General features: G+C 40.0%; 1 protein-coding gene across 3 annotated transcripts in view; it reads right to left on the bottom strand.

The window, feature by feature from the left end:
• Nucleotides 1-12288, bottom strand: part of APH1B (aph-1 homolog B, gamma-secretase subunit) — a 60545-nt gene extending 48257 nt beyond the window's left edge. For 2 of the 3 annotated variants that reach the window (XM_045523002.2, XM_045523001.2), the window contains exons 1-4: nucleotides 12088-12288; nucleotides 10465-10635; nucleotides 5811-5881; nucleotides 4854-4976 (exon numbers count right to left, since the gene is read on the bottom strand). In XM_045523002.2, coding sequence (XP_045378958.1) covers nucleotides 4854-4976; nucleotides 5811-5881; nucleotides 10465-10635; nucleotides 12088-12200 — 478 coding nt within the window. In that variant the 5' untranslated portion in view covers nucleotides 12201-12288. The remainder of the gene's footprint in view (nucleotides 1-4853; nucleotides 4977-5810; nucleotides 5882-10464; nucleotides 10636-12087) is intronic. The other variant, XM_010963469.3, reaches the window with a different exon arrangement.
• Between the last annotated feature and the right edge of the window lie 430 nt (nucleotides 12289-12718).

A 12718-nucleotide genomic window follows, 5' to 3' on the forward strand; every position in this document is an offset into this window, starting at 1 on the left:
CACTGGGGGCACGGGGTCTGAGGCAGTGCTCACAGGAACGTGGGGTGTCATTTCCTAATGGGGACCCGCCTTCTGGCAGAAAGCAGTGAGTGTGGGCTCCCAGGATTCTATTACTCTGTATTACTGTTTCATTGACTTTATGAAATTAACTCAGACCTTTCCATGTTTGCCTCTGCCCTGGAATAATTTCAGCACCATCGTTTACCTTTTTCTTTAAATGTTCGCTCCAAACCAGCTCTCAAACCATCTACTCCTGACATCATATATAAAGCATATATAAAACGTAACTGGAAGTTGGAGATGAAATTTGCAGTTGGATTGGATGTGAGTTACAAGAAAAACAGAAGAATCAGGAATTACTCCAAGGTTTTTGGCCTGAGCAACAAGAAGGATGGAAGTGCTTCCATCTGAGATGAGAAAGAGTGCAGAGGAACCCCACTTTAAAGACAATGTTCACCTGTCTTCAGTCCTCCAGAAATGATAAGTCAGCAGTATTTCAAATCATTGTTCCACTCGGTGTAAGAAGAAAGTTCCCCGAGAGAGGGAGAAGCAGCCTACCATCTGAAACAGGTAATGTCATCTCAAGACTGAAATATTCAAGTAAATGTTTGGTGAAGAACTTTTGAATAATGGAAAAGATGATAAAATCCAATAGATCTAACTCTTAAAATAAACCTCAGGATTGATTAATTTCTTAAAAGAACCATAAAGATTTCCAAACATGTATGTGTATAAGGAAAGTCTGGTTCTGGGAAATTTGGCTAAAACCTATTCCCGGAATCACATTGGGAAACTTCAGAGTACACTAATGAAACATGTTACAACATGAATGATTTCCCCAGAAGCTGCAGTGCAGAAGCCCAGATGTAAACATTCTGATTCTCTTCAGGAGTGCTGTGGAGAGGCAGAAGAGTGACCTGGTGCGAGCGGTCCCAGGAGTGAAGGGCATCCTTGGTGAGAAGTGGGCGAGGAGCAGGTCAGTAAATGCCACCAGCACGTCCTCCCAGCCCAGCCAGGGAACTGCAGGGAACTGGCCTTGCTGAGGAAGGCCAGGCTGATCCCAAAAATTGAAAACAAGATTATTTTGGCCAGTTAGTGTCACCAGACTGAGCTCAGTCAGAGGCAGGGAAGCACATTCGGGTCACTGTGAGGCCGTGGAAGGGTGTGGATGCTCTATTACAGTGGAAAGCCAAATGGGGACAAAAATGGAACCTCCCCCACTCTCCTTACTTCTACGTTTCTTCAAGCTCAATGTTCCTCTTTCCTTCAATCATACTCCATAGAGCACAGCTTCTAGATCTTTCACCTGACAACGTTCTTCTATACTAACTTGAGTTCTTCAGCAATCTTGTTAATTAACAATGCTCAGAAGTGAACCTGACGCTCCACATGTCGTCGGACCCATACGGGTGTCTCCTACTGAAAGGTTTAGTGGCTAACAAGTTTAAAACCTTACTAGATAAGAGCACTGCCAAGAAAATATAATATAAATGAAAAGGTCTGAGAAAAGTCTTAAAAGTATCAGCTGTCCCTCTTACTGAGTACTAGTTAGAGACATCTTTCTTCTAAAGCAAAAGGGAGGCAATTCAGAGTGATAAACCTAGGTTCCACATAAATTAGAGAAATTAGCCTCTTTCTAAATTTAGTTTTTCACTTCAAGAACCAAATTTTCTACCCTCAGGCCATTTCACAGTTTATAAAGCACTTAAATACATGCTCTCTAATTTCATTTAATTTTTTACAACTCTGAACTAATTATTTTTGCCCTTCCTGAAAGATGAGGAAATTGAGGGTTAGATGGAAGTTCAGCACTTCCTTTGCTCTGTGAACAATGTCTTTCTTACCTCCAGGCCTACAAGGAAGAGACCTCCTCTCTGCACCTGGAACATTTCTCCCTGACAACCCCCTTGCTTTGCCTGCCTAGCTACTATTTATCCTTTAAGTCTCTACTCAAACAGCACTTCCTCTGTAAGCCGTGCCTAGCTTTCATTTTTTTCAGCAAATATTTGCGAGTTCATCTAGCAACAAAGGACCTCACAAGGTGCGGGGATCCTGCAGTGAGCAGGACAGACAGTCCTTGCACTCACATGGCTTAGCATCCGGCTGGGGAGAGACATAAACGAAGAACTACACAGCTGACCACTTAATCACAAACGCGCTGAACACTGCAAAGGAGAAGCACGACCCCACCCCGGCGCGGGTTCAAGCTTGTTTTCTGTGTGCCCGTGGCTCCTCCTCATCACAGTGTCTGTCACACTTTGTTGTAATTAGCTCTTTGTCTTTATTCCCCACTGTGAGTGGGAGGTTTAGACATTAACTGGGCTGTTGAATAAAAATACTTAATTATTTGTGGAGTGAGTGATTAAATGATCAAATGGACTTGCCCAAAATACTAAATTAATGAGCCAGGGTAACACTTGAACTTAAGACTCCAATTTCCATACTTTGCCTCTATACAGCATACCAAGACATGGTAATGATTCTAATAAAGTTAATGCTAGCGTACTATACAATTACAAATAGAATTAACTTATAATGCATTTAATTTATAAGCTATGCCTACTTGTCACATGAAAACCTATGTAATACAGGTATCAGATAGTATGTATCTTACACTAACACAGATATACTAATTAGAACCCATTTTCTTTATTCTGATTACTACTTATGCATTTGTAAGGGAGTATGTTAAACTATTTAACAGAAGAATTAAAAACGAGTTCACGCTTAAATGGTGATAGCAGCAGTTATAAATAATATATACGACAAACAAATATATACAAATTTAGGGTTGTTTTTAAATGTAATAAGTAATTACTTAAATGTGTAATTCAAAGTTTATGCTCCAAAAACTGATGTTTTAACAAATAAACTCCAGCACAAGACACAGTAATGGCACAGTCTTTATAGGTACACATTCACAGTGGGATCAGCCTGCCGTCCTAACCTAGCTAAAGACATTAGAATATTTTATTTTCTTTAAATTTTCCCTTGAACTTACAGAAATTACAAATATAATCCTAAAATAGTTAGCACACTTTTTACTTTCTTCCCAAAGAATCATTTTAAGCCAATCTTATGAAAACAGTCTAGCTCACCAAAGGGAATTAGCACCACCTAGCGAAAGAAGCTGGTAGAAAAATGAGTTCCATTAGGAGACTGCCCTCGAGAACAGGAAGACAACTGCTTATGCGCAGTTGTCAAAAGACTGATTTAAGAAAACAGGGGAAACTGTAGCAGTAACTGTACCCTCTCTTGTTTGTTTTGTTAATTTATATTGGATGCTAATATATTTCAGCTATTAATATTACAGTTGTTGTAAGAACCTAATACTCATTATTATAATCATTTTTTTAAATTGTCAGAAATATTCTAATTATGGAATATTTAAAAGGAAGATAATTTGCTACGTTGGAGGCATCACTAAATAAGAACAACCCATTAACATACTTCCCTGTGCTCTAACTTGTAGCCAGATGTGAAGGGACTTGGCTTCATCCTGTAGGCCGTGACACACTTCTGTATAGGGAAGATTTCATTTGGGGGCTGCATACAGGATGGATTCACATGGAAAATGTGTTGAGGAAAGATGAGCCATTTGGGGGTTCATGGCAGTAATCCAGACAGGAGGCTCACCTGAAATGGTGAGCAGGTGTCCGCTGGGCTTGGGGGTCACTAACAACATGCACTGTATGTAACTCTCAGCTACTGTAGCAGTTTTTTGATTTGGTCACACTGCCTTAATCTTTTCTATTATTCTCTTAAACTGCACTCAAACAATCATTTTCTAGTCTTATGCCCCCTACAAGATGACTAACTCCCTGAAGACAGAAATTACTTCAGCACAGATGCTAAATTAATGGTAATTTAATTTAAAAAATATGTGCATGGGGTCACTTATTTCAACAATGCAACTTGTGAAGACAAAACACACAGTGGTTTTTTTAAAACTATTTTTTAAAAGATTCTTATAGAATTTAGGAGACATTATGTTAATTATGTATATTACCAGCTCTCAAATGTGTGATCACGGCATCATGAGAACAATTTTTATCTGGTAAATGATAAAGCAGTTTGAAATGAGTTGGTTCTTTTACTTACATCTTTGGTTTAAAAAGGTCAACTCATCTATTATTTTTTTCCTCTCAATTTCTTTTTTAAAAGAATATATGATTTTTTTTAATGTTCAAAAGCAGGAAAACTGAATTTTTTTTTCGGATACATACATTCAAAGCAAAACATCTATACATGTTAAAAACCTAACTTTCAGACCTGGTTAACCCAGGGACTTAATAACACAAAAACAGTTACCTGTCAGGGAGAAGTGATGAGGAACAAGGGACTCTAAGTTCCTGTTAATGTTAATGTCCCAGTTCTTAAGGAACATGAAAAATGGGTTGTTATTCTTTAAATACACATTTTTAGATATAGGACAATACCTCACATTAAATAAAAATTATTTCTTCCTCTCTCAATTTCAAGATTAAATTATACTTCCTACCCCAAAAGTGGCCAAGATGACAAATAAACTAAAGATTAGGGCTTATACTGAAGATAAAAATAAACTTATAGAAAACCAAAAAAGCATATATATAGCCAAATCACAGAACTACACAGTAACACTGTCAGTACAGTAACAGAAAAATAAATTTCATGCAAGCTAAATTCCACTCTAAAATTCTAAAACACTCTTACCATAATTTTTATCTTCCTAGGTCCTTGCCTTCATAGTGTCGTGCCTTTATAAGGTGTAACATAAATTTCTATTCACTTGAATTTCTAAGCCAGGGAACGCCACTAAGAATTATCATTTAGACCAGAAGTCTGAACATTCACAGCTACCAGACACATACCTGAATTTAGGAAGAACTGGGGAGGGTCTCCATGAATGCCCACTGTGCCGGGTCCCAAGGAGTCAGACAGGGTATTTACAAAGGAAAAGACTCCACTCATGATTCCAAACCCCAAGCCAGAAACTAAAGAGGAAGAAAAACACTGTTAAACCCTATCTGTGATGTGATTTCTCTTCAAGTCAAATTCCCAAGAACTAGGGAACACTATCTTAACGAAGGGGAAAGGGTGGATGTACTGTTGGAGAAGCAGGGGAAAGCTCAGAAAAGGTAAGTGCTTGTTTAAGTGATGAACTGAGAGAAAAGGGGCGGGGGCGAGGGGTTAGGAAAGGAAATGAACAGTGAAATGTAGCAAAGAAAAGATTAGAAAGGTTCAGAAGCGACAGATGAGACAGAAGGATCCGATACTGAAGCTGTGGCTTTAATTTATAATAACAGAGTCTAGAGTCAAGTTTGATGGAACTAAGCATGAGGGGGTGACAGTGTATTTTAAACAGTGATCCCTGGGTCAGGCTGGGTGACTCAACATAGGGACCTGGATCCAACCTTTAAATCATAATTCCAAAAGAAAAATATACAGAGGTATTAACTTTAAGTGTACTAAAAGGAAGAGTCCTCTTCCAGTACAGCCAAAGTCATGATAACAACCCAGAGAAGGTAAAAGTAACACCACTTAGAAATTGTTAACTAGAGTGTATACATGTTAAAAAAATCTGTCAAATATGGTTAATACTTAATAGATACACAGGTAAGGGTCACCTGCAATCACTTTCCTTTACATGGAAAGCTAGAAAAATTAACAATGGGCCCTGAAAAGCTAGAAAAATAAACAACGTACACCAATAGGCCAAAACAGTAGTAATATTCTATTTGAAATCTACAAAGATATAAAAGATAAAAATGGCTTTAACGTCAAGTCTGATTTTGTTTTCTTAACGACAGTATGCAGTTCTAACTTACCATAAGCCAGCAATCGCATAGATGGTGCTGTCTCATCTGGGTTTATACTCTTCAAGCCCTCACTGGCTTTTCTAAGTAAAACCACACAGAAAATTTCTTGAAGTAGTTTATCAGAAAACTACATAAGACATTTTAAAACCCAGATACTTAATGCAGATTTTGATCAGGTTATACTCTAAATCTAAATAAAATCCATTTAAATCCAGCAAATTTTCAATTAACTGAAATCAACCAAAATTTCCAACCAACTTTTGCCTTTTATCTGATATTCACAAAGAGAAAAAAATTACAACCATCAGGGACTGAGTTTAATAAGGAAAAAAGCACAATACTTTCTTCTTCCCAAAGTAATTTATCTTTAATCCCACTTTGTTGGTACTTTGTTGTATCTTCCACCTGAGTTATACTCATTCTGACACCCTCCCTTCTAGCTTCCACTTCATAGAATCTAAAATGTACTCGTTCTTCAAAGTCTAGTTCAGGCAACAAATTCTCAAAGAATCCACCTTTACCAATGATTGATAACCACTCAACTCTCCTTGGTCTTAAATCCTACAATACTGACGGTCTGAACTGTCACATGGATACTTAATCATATGGTCTTCTAATTCTAAAATACTGTTTCATAGTCCCAATCAAGCTTCAGGGAAGAAATAATCGGGGAAAATAAAATCTGACCGTCAGAAAAGGAGATAAATGAACACCTGAATGAAATATTAGACTACTGCTCAGTATGAAATGATCTTCAGAATGATCATATCCACACTTCTGTCGTGGACAATTGGCAAACTTACCATAACCCTCTGTCCCCATGCAAATGTGTTAGGCATGCAAGGTGCAGCTGGTCGGTTCCATTTTTGTCACTATTACTAACCCTTGTTGGCGAGAAACTCTGCAACAATGATCCTGACTCAAAGGATACTTAAATTATATTTACTGTAAAGTATATTCATTAAAGCAATGAAGGAACCAAACATCTTAGAATGATTTTTCAGCAAGTGCTGAAACAAAAATGAGTTAGATTAACTCTAAGAAATTAACCAGAACATAGTACTTATATTCTGGGTATTGTGTTAATTTAAATTTCAAAGTATGCATGTTCATTACAGTGGGCCTATTCATCACAGAAATATAAATAGTGATCACATTAAATTAAGGCAACGCAGAATTCAACCAGAATAGTAATAAGCATAATGAAAAAGATCTTTCACTATTCTAGACTCAATTTGCCACTTCAGTGCTGTCCATTCGGAAGCATCATTTGGTAGCAAGGACATGAGTCAAAACTTAAGTGACTGACATCTTCTCCGGAGCAGTAAGCAACTAAAATGTCCAATTTTTATCTTAAATAAAATAAACTTACCTGTCAGAGGAATGAATGTTGTTAAAGGCTAATGAATGCCTAGAGATCAATATAACAGCAATAAGCTCCATCAATAGATATAACGGTACAATAGAATCAATAAATTCTAGAGGATTTCTTTTTTATATAAATTGCTCAGTAATGAAAAAAAGGGTTTTGCTATTTAGTATAACAAAGTACTGCTATCACAAATATATTACAGAAAGGTCTGTGGCACCAACAATTCTCAAAGCTGACATTAGGAAGTGAAAAAGCATAAAACACCATCAATTTCCACATTCCTGATGGATAGAACACACAACTGATGATGTAAGGGACAGTGTTCTTAATTTAACCGTCTTACTGAAATGGAAAATTCTTTTTTGCATTTGTCATTGTTTCCAAGAACAAAAAAAAAAGACTCAATTTTTAAAATACAAACTTTGAAAAACTACTGATCAATCATACCAGCTTTCCCATGTGTTCTGACTCATTTTGTATGTGTGTGTAGAGGAAAATTACCAAGAAACATGCATATAAAGTAAATCTACTATTTTAGAAATTTTTAATAGACATGCCTTTTAAAAAATTATAGCAATGACTTAACACTGTTTCTACAAATGATTTTCTAAAGTCACCAAATATTTATGGTATCAACATTATAAGACAACTGAATTAAATTACCAAAGCTTCAATACAAGCCAAAAAAGTTCTAATGCATGTTTTAGGCAATGTGCAGGACCATCATTTGGAATTTTTTAATTAACATAGAAAGGGCTATCACCTGTGGCCACACACCAATTTCTCTCGGTGCGTGTCTTTGCTAGACTGAAAGTTACAATTCATTCATTCAAGATGGAGCACTGTTCCTAAGGCCTAACCCATGAAATATATTTATATTAGGCTGCAATGATAAATACTTTTTATTCAGTTCCATGTATGTAAAAAGACTGGTGCAAGCTCTCCACATTTTAATGTTGGTACCAAATTCAGATAGCAAAAATTTGATTGAGGCAGAATTTTGACCTTAAAAGTTCAAAACCTACTCTGGCAGTGGAGACAATTAAAGTATTGATTAGCCCCAAATTCCTATATTTGAATGTAGGGTAGCCTATGAGAGCACCTTAAATGGATCTGTATAAATGTTGGTCATGAATAAAGTATCATAATTCTCAAACTTGTTTTAACACATAACTATATAACACCCAACATTTCTAAAGTTCGCTAGGAAAATACGGTACCATATTCCATAGGCTTGCTGCTGATCATTTGTAAAGGCGAACAAAGGCACTTGTTAATACAGGCTTGTCCTACTATCTGCTTGCAAATCCCCTAAAGTCCTTTCAGGGGAGCAAACCTGGTTTTCCCAGAAGGCCAAAGAGGCTTCTCTGAACTTGCTGGCATGAGAACCCACGGACTGACAGCCACAATTCCTTCTGCATGTGGCCCTACACCCTCACTGCCCTCCTTAAAAATGACAACCCAGGTTCAAATTGTCGTCCTTTGGAACCTTAGGTTAGTGCCAATAAAAGGCTGCTTTTCAGGTGGAAACGGTGAAGAAACACGGTAATGAGAAACAGCAGGTACCCATCCAGCCAGTCCAGGTGAGTGAGGTTCTAGAACCTCGAGTCCTAAGGGGTTCCTAAACCCCTGCCCTAATGTGTGCAGAATCTGTTGAAATTAAGTTTGTTTCAAATTAGAACCATCACATGTGAAAATGCAGAACCAACACGAGCCAATGATGTTGCTGACAGGAAAATCCAATGCAAGCGGAGGCTGAGTTGTTAGGAGAACGGTGCCTGGTCAAGGGTGGGAGGGGCTCTGCTCTCTGCACTACAGCACAGGTAAACCCCGGGCACCCACAAAAAGCGGTGTGTCCGCTGACATCAAAAAACAGAGACTGAAAAAGGTCTGGAACCCACATGCATGTCTTCTGAGGGTCAGGTGAATGAGGACTATTTAAATAGCCTTGAAAGAGACAAGATGACAACTGTGTGATAGATTTCATTCGTCTGTGCAAAGAAAAGGTCAGAAAGAGGGAGATTTTGATTACCTTAATATATTCAACAGTTACTACATTTCCAAAATTTAATTTTAACTGGTACCCGGCTATGGTCGAAGTAGGGCAGAGAGCAGTTACTGTCAAACCAGAAACATTCAACCACAGCTGAATGCCCATCTGTTAAGGATACTTTATTCCTGTGGGAACTAAAATGTTATCTTTGATTTTTGTTTGTTGATCTCTAATATTTCCAGGAACTAATGGAAATTTCATTTTTAAACCTTGTCTAAGATCTAAGATCTGTCTAAGATCTGACTTTGGCTTCTAAGCAGTGACTTCCTGGTTTTCTACTTGTGATTTAAACTGCTTCATGATTAAGTCTCAATATGTTACTAAAAGCAACAAGTCAAAAATAGAGAAGGGCTTGGCTTATTGGCAAGAACAAATCATCATCTATTATTGTAAGACATGTTGTTGAGGTTCTGTCTTGGTTACATCCATGAAATTCATAAAGTGCTTTAATTACCTCATTTGCAGAAGTAAAGAGACATAGCACATTTATCACTCTACTAAACCTTAGGACGTAATCAAAGCCAAACTCTTGACTGCCTGAAAGAAAATATGGTTCCATGGTCAAGCTGTGTTTCAAATCGGTGGTTTCATGTGAGATCCTCATGGGATCCTACAGATAACCTACTTTCTGGCCTACAAAGGAAACTCATGCTTTAAAAAAAAAACTTTTTAAATGTATTTTTCTATTATGTACGTGAAATCATATGACATATCACAAAATGAACACACTTCCGTCGAATACAGTCAAAATAATGGAAGGCACAATAGCCATAGAATTAATTACTTTTGGTGGTGTCAAGGAGAAACACGTGTAAATTCTAAACTGAAACAGTTTTGTTGTTTCAATGACTATTTCTCCGGCTTATTTTTCTCCATGGGACTCATTACCTTTTAAGATGTAAGTATTTTGTTGTTCATTCATTGGCTGTCTCTATTTCCACTATAATTTTACCTCTATGACTGTTTTTTAATCATGATGTATCCCCAGTACCTTGGGTACTGCATGGTATTGAGCAAATTTTCAAGAAATCTTTTTTGAATGAGTGAAGGAAGAAATGAATATCCAAAAGTTAAAGCACTCAATTATTTTCAGGCTGGAAATGTACAATCCCTTGGTGTCAAACTATGTAGGAAAACATGGCACCTCAAATTCAACGGCATATTAATGTTTCAAACTACTAAATCATAATTCAAATAAAAATGGTTTTAAAAAAAGGTAAAGCAAACATTCAACTTACTTTAAAAGTTTGTAATATGCAAACCGGAACATTTCTTGGATAAGGACCGAGGCTAACACTCCAAAGATCAACAGATATTTCTGTACCGGTCCATCTTTGTTGTCAGCAATGGTTGATGCCATGAACCAAACAAAGGAAGAAAGCAGCAGAGACACCAACCAGAAGAAAGCTCTAAACATTAGGAGGAAAAAAAAAGTTACAAGTGAGCAAGATTAATAATGATTTAAAAGCAAAAAAACAAACAAACAAATCCTGCTTGAGAAGGAACAGATTTCCTAACAAAAAAAGTATTCATGAATCAACTGTTCTTAATCAATGGTGCAGTTTTCCTGGTGAAATCAACAGTCTGGGAGGGTACAGCTCAGTGGCAGAGCACGTGCTTAGCGTGCATGAGATCCTGGGTTCAATCCATTAAAAAACAAACAAACAAAAAGCATACAGTCCAAGAGGAATTTGAGATTTTTCCTAAAAATCAACTTTTTTTTCCCCCGTGACCCTGCTATTTGTAAGTACATCTGCAGACTACCTGCCAAGGACGGTCTGGCTGAAAACTTGATTATTAGCTATGCTTTCTAATTAATGCTTTGCCCATTGATGTGCAAATGTCTTTTCCAGGAAAATGTCTACATCTCTATTAACAGAATGACTGGTATAAAATCCAGAGGTTGGAAGCCTGGGCTCTGATCTAGGTCAGTTTTCCAGGCCAGGCTTTCACAACATTCCTGTGAGTTTTAATGATTATAACAAGCTTTACAGAATTTGTGCCCAGATCTCTATTTTTAAAACGACACGTGTGACGCAGCACTTTCAATACAGTTGTGAGAGGTGAAAAAGTTCAGGAAAAGTGGAAATCACTGGCCTCGCCTGACTGCTTCTCCTGGTGCCAAGTGAAACTCAGTGGTGGAGAGAGTCGAGGGGAGCCCCAGTAAGAGCTCCCAGACAGATGACTGCTGGGACTATGACCACATTCGCCACGGGAGTTCGGTATTTACCAAGCTCCTGCAAAAAGATGCACTACAGCTGTTGCGGGGTTTTCACAGGTTTTTCTACCCTTTGGCTGCTCGCCTGAATCACCTGGGACACTTTAAAACATTCCGTAGTCTGAATCCCACTCCGCTAGACACAGTCGATTGGGCACCTATATGTTTTAAAGCACCTGATCCCTAGGTGCTTAATGGCTTTTAACCCGCTTGGGATTAAAAATGCCTGTCAGAATCTGAGGGAAATTAGGTAACCCCCCTTCTCCAAAAAAATAAAAGATGCATATATGAACTTATCCACAAAAATTTCCATTCGGCTTTAACGTGTGACTCACTAAAGCCCATCTACGGACCCTAGGCAAAAGCTCGGCAGTCAAGCGCCAGGGTTTTCCGGGACCCACGGTGTGGGCTCCTTCCCCAGAGCCCGCACTCTGGGGTCGCGGGGCTCTCGCTCTTCTCCCGCCGACCCTCGGAGGAGGGCGAGCAGTCCCAGGGAAGCGGGGTCTCCGCCCTCCCCGTCCCTGACCTTCTCCCCTCCAAAGCCCAGCGCGGTCGAGCAGTCCCGTAGGGACGCCGGGGACCGCCGGTACCACCGGCGGGGGAGGGGAGCCCTGGTCTGGGTTTCCCCGCGCAACCGCCTTACCCAATGATGAGGAAGATGACGCGCAACGGCTCGGTGGCGATGGTGAAGATGTAGAGGGCGAGCGCAGGCCCGAAGGCAATGAACGCGCAGCCGAAGAACACGGCCGCCGTCATGGCGACCGCGGAAGCCGGCCCAGGGGCCTGGCGGGGACGGCCAGGCGCCGAGCGCTGACAGACTTGAGCTCGGGGCGGAGCGGGGCGAGCGAGAGGCGGGCGGAGGGGCGGGAGGCGGGGCGCGCGGAAGGACCGGGGGCGGGGCCGGGCCGGGGCGCGTGGGGGCGGGGCCAGGCGGCGGGGCGGGGTGAGGAGGAGAGAGGCGGAGGCGCGCGGCGCGGGGCGCGCCTCAAGTTCGGGCGGACAGGGGAGGCGGAGCAGCTCCCGATCCAGATGCGCAGTTGGCTTGCGATTCTAAGGTCGCAGCCGTAGCTCCCCGGCCCCCGCCACCACCACGGGAGCACATCCATCAGGCCAAGGGCCGCGAGGTGCCCAAGAGGAGGGCAAGTCCCCAACCCGCTTTGGGGCGTAGACGCGGGAAGATTCCAGATCAACTAAAGAAAAACGCTGCACAGGACGTAGGCAGGATTTCATTTCTAAACAAAGGAGCCTTTTTTAAAGCACGACTTGCCATTTGT

Source organism: Camelus bactrianus, chromosome 6 (assembly GCF_048773025.1).
Source record: "Camelus bactrianus isolate YW-2024 breed Bactrian camel chromosome 6, ASM4877302v1, whole genome shotgun sequence".
Taxonomy (NCBI): domain Eukaryota; kingdom Metazoa; phylum Chordata; class Mammalia; order Artiodactyla; family Camelidae; genus Camelus; species Camelus bactrianus.